Source organism: Lissotriton helveticus, chromosome 2_1 (genome assembly GCF_964261635.1).
Source record: "Lissotriton helveticus chromosome 2_1, aLisHel1.1, whole genome shotgun sequence".
Lineage (NCBI taxonomy): Eukaryota > Metazoa > Chordata > Amphibia > Caudata > Salamandridae > Lissotriton > Lissotriton helveticus.
This window is the reverse complement of record NC_136059.1, coordinates 153532917-153548567: the sequence shown is the minus strand read 5'-3', so window position 1 is coordinate 153548567 and position 15651 is coordinate 153532917. Positions and strand designations below refer to the sequence as shown.

The 15651-nt window shown below is 45.4% G+C and overlaps 1 protein-coding gene across 1 annotated transcript in view; it reads left to right on the top strand.

Moving 5' to 3' along the window:
- Nucleotides 1-15651, top strand: part of LOC144819260 (receptor-type tyrosine-protein phosphatase kappa-like) — an 880755-nt gene that overhangs the window by 169586 nt on the left and 695518 nt on the right. Inside the window, exon 2 of the mRNA XM_078677229.1 lies at nt 9745-9930. Coding sequence (XP_078533355.1) covers nt 9745-9930 — 186 coding nt within the window. The remainder of the gene's footprint in view (nt 1-9744; nt 9931-15651) is intronic.

Genomic DNA, 15651 nt, shown 5'->3' with positions numbered 1-15651 from the left:
CCTGCCATGCAGTACAGGGAAATGCAGGGTGGTACCATGGGTATCCCCCCAGTGCAGCACCACTCACCTCCACAACAAGGGGGGCCACTACGCAGTGTGATGAGCACCGCGAAAAGACAGGTCGAAAGGGATATCCGAATCTGCCATATCGTTTGGTTCCGCAAGGCGGGCGGAAACTGACTGCCTTGCGGAACCGTGCCAGACAGTCTTTGCGTCCGTCATGCTTCCCTGACGTTTCCCAGGGGGGGGGAAACTGCTGTCAGATAGTGGAAGGACAGCCACCACCAGCCCGGAGGTGGTGGTTCTTCAGTCATCCTTATCGGCCCATTATTATTCAAATTTATATATATTTAAAAATTGATATTTAATACAATAATATTAATGACAATTACATATTTTTTCGCTATTTTTGTACTTACCATTATAAGCATAGGATGACAGTATTTCTGAAAACGATATTTTGGTCATAATATTTTGGTATGATGATATTTTCATAGGTGATATTTTGTCAATGAACCATCTGATGTAGCATATATCATTAATTTGAATAATGGCACAGGACCTTTTATTTGCGGCCAGTTCCTGGCCACGACACATAGATTTTCAATGTCCCTTTAATTATTTTTTTAACCATTTTATACAGGCTGACGTTGTGCGGAGACTCCACCTGCGTCGATTCTGCGCTTCGACTGCGGCACACATGGCATGCACTAGCAGTTTGCTTGACCACTGAAAACTCTCTGGAAGAGCGCTTTCAGTATACAGGCTTCATATTCCCTATTTCGTCACCAGTGTAGAGTCCTGCTAGCCCAATTTTACACGTCTTTATTTCGCTGCCTGTAAGTTGGAGTTCAACATTCTACACCCTGCCTTCAACTCATCCCTCCAACGCTTACATCAAGGGCCTACGGTGTACAGTGGGAACCAAAAGAGTTTCAGCGTTCTTTTATTTACAAGGCATTATATCCATGAAGGCCCTTGTTGGAAAAATCTCGGCGGATGTCCTCCTAGTGATCGAAAATTGTATTAGGGTATGCCAAATCTCTCTTGCGCTCACCAACGTACCATTTTGCCACTTACCATTTGGCGATTGGCAGAATTTGTCCAGAGCTTCGTGTTACAAGAGTAATGCAGAGTCACCAAAATTCCAACATTTCCAGCAGTGGAACAGAATATTTCATTCACCCTTACTAAAAAGATCTCTTTTTAAAATTGATACACACAGGGTGTCTTTTAAAAAATGTAACTTATCGCCTTTGAGATTTTTAATGCTGTATTGGCACATTTCAAGACATGACAACTTTTATTCAACTAGCATCCTCATTTTCTTGATTGAGGGAGGGAATTTTGCAGCCAGAAGCAAAAACATTTTGAATGTAAATAAAACAGATTAGAAAGAATTATTCATTTTACATCAAGTCATGTTTATATTTTAGTTTTCAAAAAAATGTATGTTTACACCTCAAACACTGTTCTGAATGGAGCATTTATTGTAAGAGGCCACTAAGAACGTAAAATGTTCCCAAATTGATTCCCCTGTCTTCTTTAAGGAGTAACACTATTATAAAATATGTAATGCCATGTCTAATACTGTATAATGTATGTGGTCATCCTATACCCTAGAGCAGTTGTTCTCAACCTTTTGACTTCCGGGGACCCCTAGTGAATCATTATTGGAACCCAGGGACCGCCAGTGAATCATTATTGGAAGCTGTGGACCCCCAGTGAATCATAATTGGAAGCCGTGGACCCCCAAAGAATCATTATTGGAACCGAGGACCCCCAGTGAATCATTATTGGAAGCCGGGGCCCATGCCCATGCCCATACATTGATGATAATTTTAACTTCAAAAAAAATAAACACAAACATTTAAAAAAAATGCATTAATCAAACAAAAACACAAATGATTATACATTTTATTTAATTAAGAAACGTATATTGATTTTTTTTTTGTTTTACTTTAATACAAAGGTTGGAACTTTTCAAAATTCAATTGAGACCACTCATCATCCATACTATACTCTGTTTGATTAACCTGCTCTGTGCCCACAAATCAATCTGAGGATACTGATTTAATTTTTACGTTCCAATATCAAATTCCTTCACATTTACAGTATTCAATTTTCTATGTTGTCGTAGGTCTCCTCAGGAGGCTAAGCAGACCCCCACAGGCCCCCAGACTACAAGTTGGGAACCACTGCACTAGAAGGGTCTTTATTGTGTCAGCAATATGTCACTGATGCATGCACTCGTGTTGTGTTGTCGCTTTGGTGTTTGTTGAAATCATGAGTGGGTTGAGAAATAGCAGGGCTGGTGTGATCAGACTAGGTGAATCGAAGGTGGTAGCAGTATGTGCGCTGGTTCTGATACCAACAGGGTTGTAGAGGGGAATGTAGCGAATATTGCATGGGGGAAGAATGGGTTTCATGTTTTGAGTGTTGTGGGTATGACTCTGTAGTGTTCCTTGCCTATTCGTCCTATGGTCAGGTCTTCTTACTACTTGAGTGGTGTACTCTGCTGTGTGTCTCCTTCTGATTTCATGGGTTGCTGTGATAGCGATATTCGATACTGGATAACTGTGAAGTGCAAATCTCTTCAAGGGTGTAGAGAAAGTTCATTTAAAACACGAGGCTACGTGATCACATTTGAAGCCATAGAGCATGAAAGCCTTGAAGGCATCTCACCAAAGTTTGTCTTTTTGGTGATTACTGGACTATTGAAGTTCTTCATGGTGGTACTTGCTGCATGACCGTAGGGAGGCGAGAGAAAGAGTCTGAGATAGGTTATATTACCTTGTAGGTGTTACCTACTAGACAGCATATGCTCTGGATGATGCAAGACATACTGTTAGCTTACAGTGCGTTTAGAGTCTGCCTATTGCTCTCCTTTGGTTGGCTTCACTGTCACTCTCATTTGATTGCTTCTCTTTTGCATGTATGAGCTTTCCTTCCTCTTCTTGTTTTTGTCACTCTCCAGGAGCATGGTTCAATTATTTGTATCTTGCATTGTTCATTTTTCAAGAGACATTTTTTCTTTTTCTTTTGGATATTCACATGTGTGTTTTCTTAAGTGTTTACCAGCTAGCTCCATGTGTGCACCCCACCCCGCACTCCGTGTTGTGCTTGCTGTCTTACCAGTGTGTTTCTACACTCCCTACTCCAATAGCTCTCTTGCCTGTTTACTTTCCCCAGTGCTACAAATTCCTCTCTCCTTTTTAATTTGCTTCCCACCTGGCGTCCTCCGTGTTGCTTTACCCCTACCTGTCCCCCGTTGTTGCTTCTGACAGCCACGCTCTGTGTTCCTTCCCCACCCTTCTGTTGTGTCCTACAGCCCTTCCTCTGTGAATCTGCCCCTCCTCTCTATTGCTTCTCCCTCTTCCCCCTTCGCTCCAGGTTGCTGTCACTCTCCTGTGTTTCTCTCGTTTTGCAAGACTCCCTGAGAAGCTGCTTCACCAGGGAGCAAATGACCTGCACCACTTTTGGGTCAACTTTGTTGGGGAACAAATACTGCAGCTCCACTTGTAAAGGGACACGTTTGCACCAAGAGCCCTGGGACCTATCATCACTGCTGGGGCTGTCACAGCACTGAAGGTCAGACCCTCTGGTTTCTTTCACCCCCCATGTGTAACAGCTCCTGGGGACCCTCCCAGAGACACTGCGGAGTGTCACAGAAGAGCAAAGTGATCACTCCTTTTTGCTCCTCTACTTATAGTTATGACGTCAAGGGCGCTACATTTGTCTAAGAACCAGCTTTTAGATTTTTTTAGATAAAAAGATATTTTCAAGTGAGATGAAAAAATTGAGTTGGGGAGAGGTTAAGGATTAAGGGTATGTCTTAAAACATGTCAACGATCATCATGTGCTTTACACAGCCGGTGCCTGACCACCATGTAGGTGCCTCTTTGTGAGGTTTCTGCTTTTGCATCCAGACATATCACTCAGCAACCAACGAATGCCTAAAGCAGGCCAGACTTATCGGCGTTGTGACTGCTTGCTAGCAGTTTGATATAAACGAGTAACAACACAGGATTTGACATAAATAATTAGAACTGGTAATTACAAATAATACATATGTCACCCTCACTATAGTGTGCATTGGAGGGAGGCCCAGGATTGGATGAGCATGTAATCTGAACACTGCTATGGCCCTCTGACTCATACTGCCTTCATCCTCGGCTCCAGAGCTCTCCATCATGGCCCATTATCAACACCCTCCCACAAGCAGAGCTTAACCAGACACCGAAATGCAACTGAGCCCTTTATCACCGAGACCTCTTGACTTTGCCAATACTTAGTAAAGTAAATTCGAATTATAATACAACATTTCATTAGAGAGTTTACAAATGTTAACAAATTCAAAGCACATAAAATGTCCAATGTATATACAGTAATACATTGATAGCACCATTGACAAAGCCAGTCGGACCCAACGGTGAGACCTCTTGGCTTTCCAATGCTTGGTCCAGAGGCGTAGTGTCCATTGGTGCAGCGGGTGCAGTGCACCAGGACCCAGAGGCCTGAAGGGGCCCACAGAAGCCTGATTATTGCTGAGTTGTATTATTCAAACTGCAGCCGCAGCCAGAGAGCCCATTTCCTCCTTGCGCTGGGGCCACCACACACTGACCACGCTACTGGCTGGGTCATTCAGCAGTCCAGCCCAGGCATCATGCTACAACATTAAGGAATCCCACTCCTTGGGCAGTCTTCCTGCTGCACTCTGAGCTGCTGAGGAATGCAGTGTTATATGTTGCTATGGACCGCCAGTGCAGCAAAACTGAGGTAAATCATTTAAAAGGCACCCTCTGGACCCTGTGATTGGCTGTAGCAGCGATCATCGAAAACAGTGGTGAAAACAACATTTTCAACGCTCTATAAACATGGCTCGGGCAGGGTTCCACCCCATCTCTAACGTCTTCATTAACACAATTCCTTATAAAAAATTTAACACATAAGGCCATCTATTCTGAGTTGACAGACGAAGTAGTTGCTGACCATTGCGTGACATCCCTCAACCAACAACGCCAGAGGTCATGGGGATAAGGACCAGTTGTAAATAGGATGCTAGGAGCCCTGTTTATTGTTTGTGTTTTCCAATCCTTACCCTAGCCCCCTCCATGGCTGCAAAGGTTTGAGATCGCTTATGTGTGACATTTTCATAATTTTAGTGTACTTGTGAGTGACCTTCAAGGACAATGTGTGACACTTTCTTGCGAGCAAAATCAAGCAAAGAAGTGCATGAAAACAGATACATATTGGCAAAAAGGAGGCAGTTGACGTGTAACGGGTGGGACGAAGGGGTCCACCTTGAATGAGTTAAGGAACATTCGTGCTTTTTCGCACTCTTTAGCAAAAGAAAATGTTCTTTGGGGTTTGTTTATTTATTTAATGCATTTTTATATAGCTCAGACTTTACCCAAAGGTGTCAGAGCGCTGTACAATAGAACAAAGTATGTTACAAGGAGATGTACACACTAACAAGTTACAAATACAATAAGGATAATTTAAAAAAAGTAAAAGTAAAATAAGAGGTGGCAAAATTAGGTTAATACAGGTATAGAGTACATATTTACAAGATTGAGCTAAAGCAAATGCCAAGCGGGCTAAAAGGGTCATGAAAATGGGTGTATTAGTCCTGGAAGTGTCTTTGGCAGAGGAGAGATTTAAGATCTGTTTTGAAAGTTTGGACACAGGTAGTGGTTTGGAGGAAGCGAGTTCCAGATTCTAGCCGCTTTGCCTGCGAAGGATTGAGCTATAAATCTTTCCCTGAGTTGGGGGCTCGAGCAGTACGTTTTCAGCATTACATGAAGGTCTAGAGCTGCCTGAGATGTTGAGTTTATTCGCCAGATAACGAGGGGTGGAGGTGTGCAAGGCTTTGTGGGTGATACACCTAGTTTTGTAAATTGAATTTGCTTCGATGGGAAGCCAGCGAAGAGAAAACAGTATGGGTGTGATGTGACCATTTCTTTTGGCCCCATATACAATACGTGCCGGGGAATGGAGGACGGATTTAAGAGGGGAAAGGTGGGTTTTGGGGAGGCCAGCAAGGAGAGAGTTGCAGTAGTCAAATCGGGAGAGAACCAGTGATTGGACCAAGGTTTTTAGGTCTTGCTCAGGAAAGAAACGCTGAATACCCCCAAGGAAGGCAAAGTTGGGAACGTGCATTCTTGGTGATGGTGTTGATATGAGAGTGCAAGTCGAGCTTTTTATCTAGAATGACTCCGAGGGATTTAGAGCTGTCGACAACTATAGGTTTGTTAAGTATGTTAAGATTGTCTGCTGTAAAGCCGTGATTCACGCGCGTGCCTCAAAGTATGTTAAGATTGTCCATCCAAGTTTGGACAGGAGGAGAAAGTGAGGTAGAGAAAAGAAGGAATTCAGTTTTGGAAGGAATCAAAATAAGTTGATGGGTTGACATCCAATTTTGGATAGGGTTGAGAGTTGTGTTGAAGGTTGAGATGCTGTGTGCAGAAGACACCTTAAGGTAGATTTGGGTGTCATCAGCATAGAGGTGATATGGATCCCAGATTTTTTTAGGAGATTTCCCAACAGTTCCATGTAAAGGTTGAAGAAAGTGGGTGCGAGGATAGAGCCTTAAGGGACGCCTTGTCCTACCGCCTTTGAAGTAGAGAGACAATTTGCTAATTTGATCATTTGAGATCTACCTGAGAGTAATGAGTCAAACCATTTTAGCACTGTGCCTTCAAATCCCATTCATTGTATTAAAGTCGTCAGAAGTGTTTTGTGATTAACAGTGTCAAAGGCAGCAGATAGGTCAAGAAGAATCAAGAAACAAGACTCACCCAAATCAAGAACACGCAGGGCATTGTCGATCACTTGAAGCAGGACTGTTTCAGTGCTGCAGTTTTCCATGAAACTAGATTGGAATTTGTCGAGAAGGTTGTTATTCTTGATATATAGTTAAAGTTGCTTCGCTACCCACCTTTTGTGATTTTCGCAGGTAAAGGGAGGTTGGTGATAGGGTGGAAGTTGTTGAGGTCATTCACATCAGCTGAGGTTTTTTTTAAGAAGTGGTGTAACCTGTCCTGTTTTAAGGGAAACAGGAAGGGAGCCCTGATTGAGGAAGAGGATAACCAGACCAGTCCAGTAGGAAAGAGTGTGCGTGTAGAAGACAATGGCGATGACACTAGGGATGGGGTCGCGTGAATGGTTAGAGGGTTTTGTTTCTAGAATGCTTTTGAGAAGGGTATCTTCAGTGATAATGTCAAAGTTCCGCTTTACAGTCTTCTGGAGGGGTCGGTGAGTGACCTGATACACAAGCCGTTTCACTTTTTAATAAAGAACAGAGCGAATTCTGATGCTTTCTTGGGGGGGTGGGGGGTTGTCAAACTTGTTGGTTGCGAGAGAGATGTTAGTACTTTTGAAGAGGTCAAATAGCTTTTGAGGTCTGTTCTTGGCTGCATCGAGGAGGGTTCTGAAGTGTAACACTTTTTCACTGAAGATGTGTTTATGCCAACTTGATCTTGCTAAATGTAGATTAGAAAGATTAAAGGTGGAAGGATTTTGTCTCCATTGTTTCTCCAGGTAGCTCAAGTTCTTTCTTTCTTCATGGAGGGATTTGTTGAGCCATGTTGCAGAAGGAGTTGGCCTTTTCTTTTTGCTTTGTAGAGAAGCAATATTTTCAATTTCAACAGAAAGACTGGAGAAGCATTGGTAGGTAAGATCGTTGACATCCATGTTGAGGTTTAAGATTCAAAGTGATAACAGAGCTGAGTTGCATAGAATGTCAAGGTTGATGTTTTTGGTGTGACAGAACCAGGTAGTAGTTCTTTTATGTTGGCTAAGGGTGACAGAGTGAGATAGGTGCAGAGAGAAGGGGATGAGGAAGTGGTCAGACCAGTCTACTTGTACAGGGTCAACAGTAGTTAGCATACCTGCTTTGGATATAACAAGGTCAAGAATGGAGTCCTTAGAGTGTGTTGGTTTTGTGCTGTGTTGGATAAGATCATTTACTGAGAGAAAAGTGGAAAGCCTTTTGGCAGCTGAGTCTTTCAAAGAGCCCCTGTGAAGATTAAAGTCCCCCAAAAAATCTGACTGTCGCTTTGAGAGTATTGGTCACTGGCAAAGTAGTTGAATTCTTCCGTGAAGGCAGAGCTGTCAACATGAGGGTGATAAATGTTATGAAACCTGAAAGGGGAGCGGTGTTGTACTTTAAGCTCCAGAGAAAGGCATTTGAATGTACGGAGAGAGCAGTAGGGAAAATCCTTGAATCGAAGGGAGTTTCTGAAGATAAATGCAATGCCTCCCCCAACTTTATCTACTCTATCATTTATGTTAATGGAATTGGCGATGGGGAGCAGATGATCGAAAGTGGTATGAGATATGTCATTGACCCAGGTCTCAGTGAGGAGAAATATATCAAGATTGTGAAGATTGACTGTGTCTGAAATTTCCAGCTTGTGTTTGTTTTCACTTCTGTAGTTGTGAAACAAACAGTGCAACTCTGATATGTCTGTTTTGGTGAAGGGGGTGTTAGGGTTTTTAGGGGCGATGGGGATAATGTTCCTGATGGATGTATGACATTACAACGCATGCTTTTACCAAGCATGCCTTTACAACGCAGTTTTTTTACAAAGCATGCCTTTACAACGCATAGCGCTTAGGGGTGCTGGATAGTGAATAGTTTAATTTACTATTCCAACCCCAGTCCCCTTGGATAGTAGGGAATGTGTTGGATAGTAAATTAAATCTATTCCCTATCCTAGAGCGCACCCCAGCGCTATGCGTTGTAATGACATGCGTTATAATAGTTTCATCGTAAAGGCACTGCGTGGTAAAAGTTGCGTTGTAAAGGATGTTTCCCGTTCCTGACTGATGATGCCTGGGTAGAACAAGGCTGACGTTTAGTTCGGGCAAGGGAGATGGTTGGAATAGTGCCAAGATTAGAATTGGCTGGTGAGGAGAGGGGGTTGGCATTAGAAGTCTTGAAGCTAGTCAATAAATTAGATCTATCTGTAGGGTACAGATTGTGTGTGGCTTTTTTGGGGAGTGGGAGCAGGGTACTCCTCAGGAGTTGGGGAAGTGAGTGCTCGCCAGGGGAGTGGGTTGTTGGGTGAAGTGGATAATATAGCACTAAGGAGTGAGATGGTAGCTTCAAGCTGGGAGATATCATCAAGTTACAAGCAGGAGATTGAAATCCTCCCGCAATGGCTTAGATGCCCTGACCCTGTGGGTTCGCCACTGTGAACTAGTCCCACTTGCCCAGTGTCTCTGATAATTCCAGGCCCTGGGACACCGGTCATATGTGGTGCTGGGACAGCTGCTGCAGTGATCCTGTGACTCCCTCTCCTGCACAGCCGCAGATGCTCCCCCCAGCTCCCCATTCACTTGCAGTGCTTCATCTGCCCCGTCACCCATTCCTAAAGCCTCAACAAAGTTCCTGGAACCACTGACCACATGCTTCAAGCAGGTGGTAAATAGATTCAGACATGGGCACCTTCTTCCCCCCGATTTGTTGAAAGTCCAAGGATATTCCCAGGTTTACATGTCATTCCTCATTCCGGGAGAAATTTGTAATCCCACCATTTAGGTGTAGGTATACCTACCAGAATTGTATATTTCAGCCCCCATTATCCCTGTACATAAATCCACGAAACTCCTTTGAATTCCCTATAGTGAAGTTTCTTTTCTATTGAACAATTCAAGTAAAGTTGTAACTTATTTTATGCCAAATAATATAACAATTGTGTGCTTAAAAGATTCACAACTCCCTTTGTTCTTTCACAGAAAAATGTGAAAAATCACAAGTCGGCAACATAATTGCTGGATATCAAAAAGAATACTATGGAGATGGAGAACGGATGTTGGTGAACTGTTCCGAAGGATATGAAATGCTCGATCGGTCAAACCCTTATATAGAGTGTGTTATACAAGCCTTTCCCAACATCTGGCAGCCAGCTGTTCCTTGCATCGGTGAGTGCTTAAATGACTTGAACATACGGTGGAAATCTAGAAATGCTTATAACCAAGACAAGCATACATGTCTGCACATATGTGTGTGCTGTACTCCTGGTCTGGCAAAGATGTTGGTTTGTGTGGGCAGGACTGGGGATTTCAGGGACTGCCAACATTATGTGTCATATATAAATTGTGACCTCAGTAAAGGCCTTGTACTGTATGGGAAGTTAACATGGAAACAAGAATCAAGAGATACAGAAGACAGACTAATATTTAAAAACACTATGAGAAAATCTCTTGGTTCTGAGTTTCCAGGATGAGAATTATACATCTCTTCCATAGGATCCTTATCAATAGTCATAAGTAGTGATCAAGACACTTTGGTGTTGACACACGTTGAGTGTGCTGCTCAACAAACCTTAGAAGCAACTACCTGCTGGAGCTGCACATGTTTTATACTCCTGGAGAACGCCGGTTGTGCCGCACACAGAGTTGTCCGCCGACTCCTCCAAATCTGAAATCAATAGCACTCCAAACGTGGCTCCTCAAAATTTATTAAAGATGAACGCTAATCAAAGTGTTTCGGTTGTTCGTCACAACCTTGTTCACGACAGAGACTTCCTCAATTTCTCATTATATATCATGTGACTATACAAACATATGAATTGCCAAAGGCTTTATACAGGCACCATCACCGCCATATTTGAATGGCTACATATCCACTGAGATTGACTGTTTCTCTGCAAAACAGTACTTAAATATTATCAGTTTCAACCTGATTTTCATATTCAAATATTGTTAGAACTGGGGGTCGATAGTTGGCGATGGTATACACCTTTGACCAAATAGGGACCCTTGCTTCTAAGTCAGGGAAAGGGGATTACACTACTGGATAACCCCTGCTCACCCCCTTGGTAGATTGGCACGAGCAGAAAGGCTTATCTCAGAGGCAGTGTGTTAAGCATTTGTGAAATCAAGATTTCTCATTATATATCATGTGACTATACAAACATATAAACTGACAAAGGCTTTACACAGGCACCATCACCGCCATATTTGAATGGCTACATATCCATTGAGATTAACTGTTTCTCTGCAATACAGCGCTCGACTATTATCAGTTTCAACCTGATTTTCATATTCAGATATTGTTAGAACTGGGGGTCTATAGTTGGCGATGGAATACACCTTTGACTAAGTAGGGACCCTTGCTTCTAAGTCAGGGAAAGGGGATTACACTGCTGCATAACCCCTGCTCACCCCCTTGGTAGCTTGGCACGAGCAGAAAGGCTTATCCCAGAGGCAGTGTGTTAATCATTTGTGAAAACATACAGTAATACAGTGAAAACACTACAGATGGACACCACACAGGTTTTTATAAAAATAAGTATTCTTTATATAGACTTAACACAAGACCACAAACTACAAAAATCCACAATACTGTACTCAAAATAGACTTAAAGATGGTAGAAGTTACTTAATTCAAGTTGATGATGAATGCGACAAAGTTCTCACAAAAGTATCTGGATGCGTAACACAAAACAAACAAAAGGTTAGCAGGAATGGAGATGCGTTGGCTCCTTGCTTCAGGGAAGACGATGCGTTGCGCCTCAATGCTGGCGCAGAGTAGGGAATGCGTCTCGGACTTTACCGGAGAGGAGGTGATACGTAGATTCTCGTGATGCTTTCTGGTTGTGATGCGACAAGATGGCGCCTCGATGCAATGTGACGATCCGTTGCGATAAGATGGCACCCTTGATGAGACGATGTGAAAACGATGCATGCATGCCCGACGGGCGTGCGTCAAACTCTGTACTTAGGAGCCGCGACAGGCCCTGCGACACGCTTCTCCGGTGATGCGACGACGACCCTGGCGGTGGCGACACGCTTCTCCGGTGATGCAATGGCAAACAGCTGCAACGGAGGCATGCTTCTCGGGAGATGCTGCGGCGGCACGCTTCTCCAGCGTTGCGACGACAACAGCTGCGGCGGCGACACGCTTCTTCTCGTTGAGTCGAGCTTCCAGCTCTCAGCACCACACTGGCTTCTGGAGATAGAATTCCCAGCAAGGAAATTCAGAAGGGAGCTGATGGTGAAGTCTTGTAGCCCTGAGACTTCAGCAGGAGGCAAGCACAAGTTCAAGCCCTTGGAGAAATATTCTGCAAGATGATGAAAGTTCTTGAAAAGTTCCTTCTCATTTCCTTGGCAATGAAGAGACCACTGCAGGCCAACCCAGCAAACAGCACACTGGCAGAGGGTTATTCCAAACTCCTGCAGCTTCCTTGGTTCTTCTCCTTGGCAAAAGGTTTGTCTTGTTCCCAGAAGAAATCTTGGGGTCTGGGTTCCCATATGTATATTCATATTCTCTTTGTTCTCTGAAGGCAGACAGCCTGTGCCTAGTCCAAACCAGTTCTGGCCAGTCCTGGAGCACTTTGTTGACAAGACTAGTTCTTTCCTTTCATAGTGTAGGCCATGGATATCAGACACACTACAGGAGGTGGAGCCAGCATTGTGGAGGGAAGGCACAACCCTATTCAGGTTCCAGGAGCAACTCCCCCCACCCAACTAGGTGCAGATCTCTCTGTTCAGTCTTCTGCTGACTCACCCTGTCTCTTGGAATCACCCAGCCCCTGTAACTCAAACTCTAGACAAGGAATACACTACCTAACAGACTTGGATAGGTAGGCAAAAAAAGACCTGCTTTCTAAAAGTGGTATTTTCAAACACAGAATGTTGAAACCAACTGCACTAAAATAAGTATTTTATCGTTCTGAGTTCAGGCATACTAAACCTGAATTGTTACCTAGTTCCCCAAGTCCGTTAGGATTATAAGACGTAATAATCAAACTACCCATTCTAGCCTATGCGGAACAGTTAGCCTTGCAATAGTGAAAAACGAAAATGGCTGTAATTCACTATTAGGACATGCCACACACACCAGGGCACGTCCTACCTTATACTTACAATGCACCCTACCCTTGGGCCTACCATAGGGGTGTCTGATATGAAGAAAAGGGAAGGTTTAGGGACTGGCAAGTGGGTATCCTTGCCAAGTCGACATGGCAGTCACATACTGCACACAGGCCATGCAATGGAAGGCCTGAGACACACTTTACAAGCTGCTTCTGTGGGTGGCACAACCTGTGCTGCAAACGCACCAGTAGCATTTGATCTACACACCCTGGGCACACATGGTGCACTGTACTAGGGTCTGTCAAGTAAATCAAATAACCAAATCATGGAGTCACTAATTAGTACATGAATTTAATATAGGGAGCACCTGGACTGTGGCACTGAATAGCAGTGGCACAGTGCCCAAAGCATCTAAAACCAGCAAACAGATCAAAATCAGAGGAGGCAATCAGAAAAAAGGGAAGCAAGAGTCACGTCAATGATACCAGGTCTAACAAATATCATTCATTATAATGAACTGATATTGAATATAAATATACTGGAAAATGTCCTTGCCTACAGGAATTGCAAGAGGAATTTACTATTACATACTTGTGTGCAGTAAATACCAAAAATAGCTCATACGAATTCTCAACATTAAAGTGCAAGTGCTAGAATAATCTCATTATGTAACTGTCTACCGAGTGCTTTCTAGGCACGTGCCAAAATACTAAGAATTATTTAATAATTTTAAATTAATTCAAACTAGGTAAAAGGGTGTGGCCAACCAACATGGCCAATCGGAAGTGAATCCGATCGGCTACTTCCCAGGTCCTGCTGAAACTCACGAATCAAGGCCTCTTTCCGGCCTCCGAAACACTGCCCAGTGATGCCCAGGAAGCGCTGACGATGGAGAGGCAGTCCGCTGAGTAAAGAGTCCCGGAGTGTGGGCGGGAGAGGCTCCGATGCGAGTAAGGTGTCGAAGTGGGTGCAGGATAGAAAATGGCGGCCTCCCAGGTGCTGGCTTCTGTGGTGTGGAGGCTCTGATTCTTGGCATTTCCCCACATTGAAGGTGCCCCGGGGTCTTTGGAGAGCAGTCTAACGGGGGAACACACCAGGTCGCTGCAGCCCTACTGATGTTGTTGGCGCAAGACGGAGACCGTAACAGAGTCATCCCTGTCCGGACATGGTGCAAAGCAAATTGGCGGGCTGCGGGTGTGTGGGGGGGCTGCGATCCATAAGAGAAGGGGGCCTTGATCCTAGCGACCCGCCTCTGTCGGAGAATACCGCGCCTCCTGCTCACAGCATATAACCTGCCTGTACAGGGGAAGTTAGGTCGATAGCTGCCATTGGCCTCTCTTTGCCAACTCTGCCACCCGAGAATGACCGAGAGATCCCTGGATGCTTCTCGAGGTACGCATCCCTCCCCCTGATTCAGCCACAGTACGGTAAATTGCCAGCGACCCGGTAGGTGGCGGAGGGGTCGGAGGCCCATGCATTTGCGAATTGTTCAATCATCATCATTTGTAAAGCGCGCTACTTACCCGGAAGGGTCTCAAGGCGCTGGGGGAGAGGGGTACGTTACTGCATGAACAGCCAGGTCTTGAGTTGCTTCCTGAAGGAGAGATGGTCCTGGGTCATCCAAAGGTGGATGGGGTGGGAATTCCAGGTCTTGGCAGCCAGGTAGGAGAAGTAACTTCCTCCGGCGGTGGCTCTGCGGATGTGTGGGACGGCGGCGAGGGCGAGGTTGGTCGATCGTAGCTGGCGGATGGGCGCGTAGAAGGTCAGACGGTCGTTGAGGTACTTGGGGCCAAGATCGTGGAGTGCCTTGTGTGCGTGGGTGAGGAGCATGAAAGTGATCCTCTTGCTGACGGGGAGCCAGAGAAGGACTCTCAGGTGGCCGGAGATGTGGCTGTGTCGGGGGATGTCCAGGATGAGTCGTGCGGAGGCGTTCTGGATGCGTTGGAGTCTTTTCTGTAGTTTGGCTGTGGTTCCAACATAGAGGGTGTTCCCGTAATCCAGTAGGCTGGTGACGAGTGCCTGGGTGATGGTCCTCCTGGTCTCGGTGGGGATCCAACGGAAGATCTAACGGAGCATACGCAGGGTGTTGAAGCACGACGAGGAGACGGCGTTGACTTGTCTGGTCATCGAGAGGGAGGAGTCCAGGATGAAGCCCAGGTTGCGTGCGTGGTCCGTTGGCTTGGGGGTGGTGCCCAGGGCAGGAGGCCACCAGGAGTCGTCCCGGGCGGAGGGCGAAGATCCCAGGATGAGGACTTCCGTTTTGTCTGAGTTCAGTTTCAGGCGGCTGTTCTTCATCCACTCGGCGACGTCTTTCATCCCTTCGTGTAGGCTGGTTCTGGCGGTGGCGGGGTCGTTGGTGAGGGAGAGGATCAGCTGGGTATCGTCGGCATAGGTGATTATGTTGAGGTTGTGTTGGCGTGCGATGGCTGTGAGGGGGCTCATGTAGACGTTGAAGAGGGTCGGGCTGAGAGATGACCCTTGTGGTACGCCGCAGATGACTTCTGTGGCCTCGGATCTGAACGGGGGGAGGCGGACTCTCTGGGTTCTTCCGGTGAGAAACGAGATGATCCACTCTAGTGCTTTCCCTTGGATTCCGATGTTGCTGAGGCGCTGTACTAGGGTGCGGTGGCAGACAGTGTTGAATGCTGCGGAGAGGTCCAGGAGGATGAGGGCTGCAGTTTCCCCGTTGTCGAGCAGGGATCTGATGTCATCGGTGGCTGCGATCAGGGCGGTCGCTGTGGTTGGCTCGGAAACCGGACTGCGAGGGGTCGAGGGATCCATTCGTCTCGAGGAAGGCGGCGAGCTGTCTGTTGACGGTCTTCT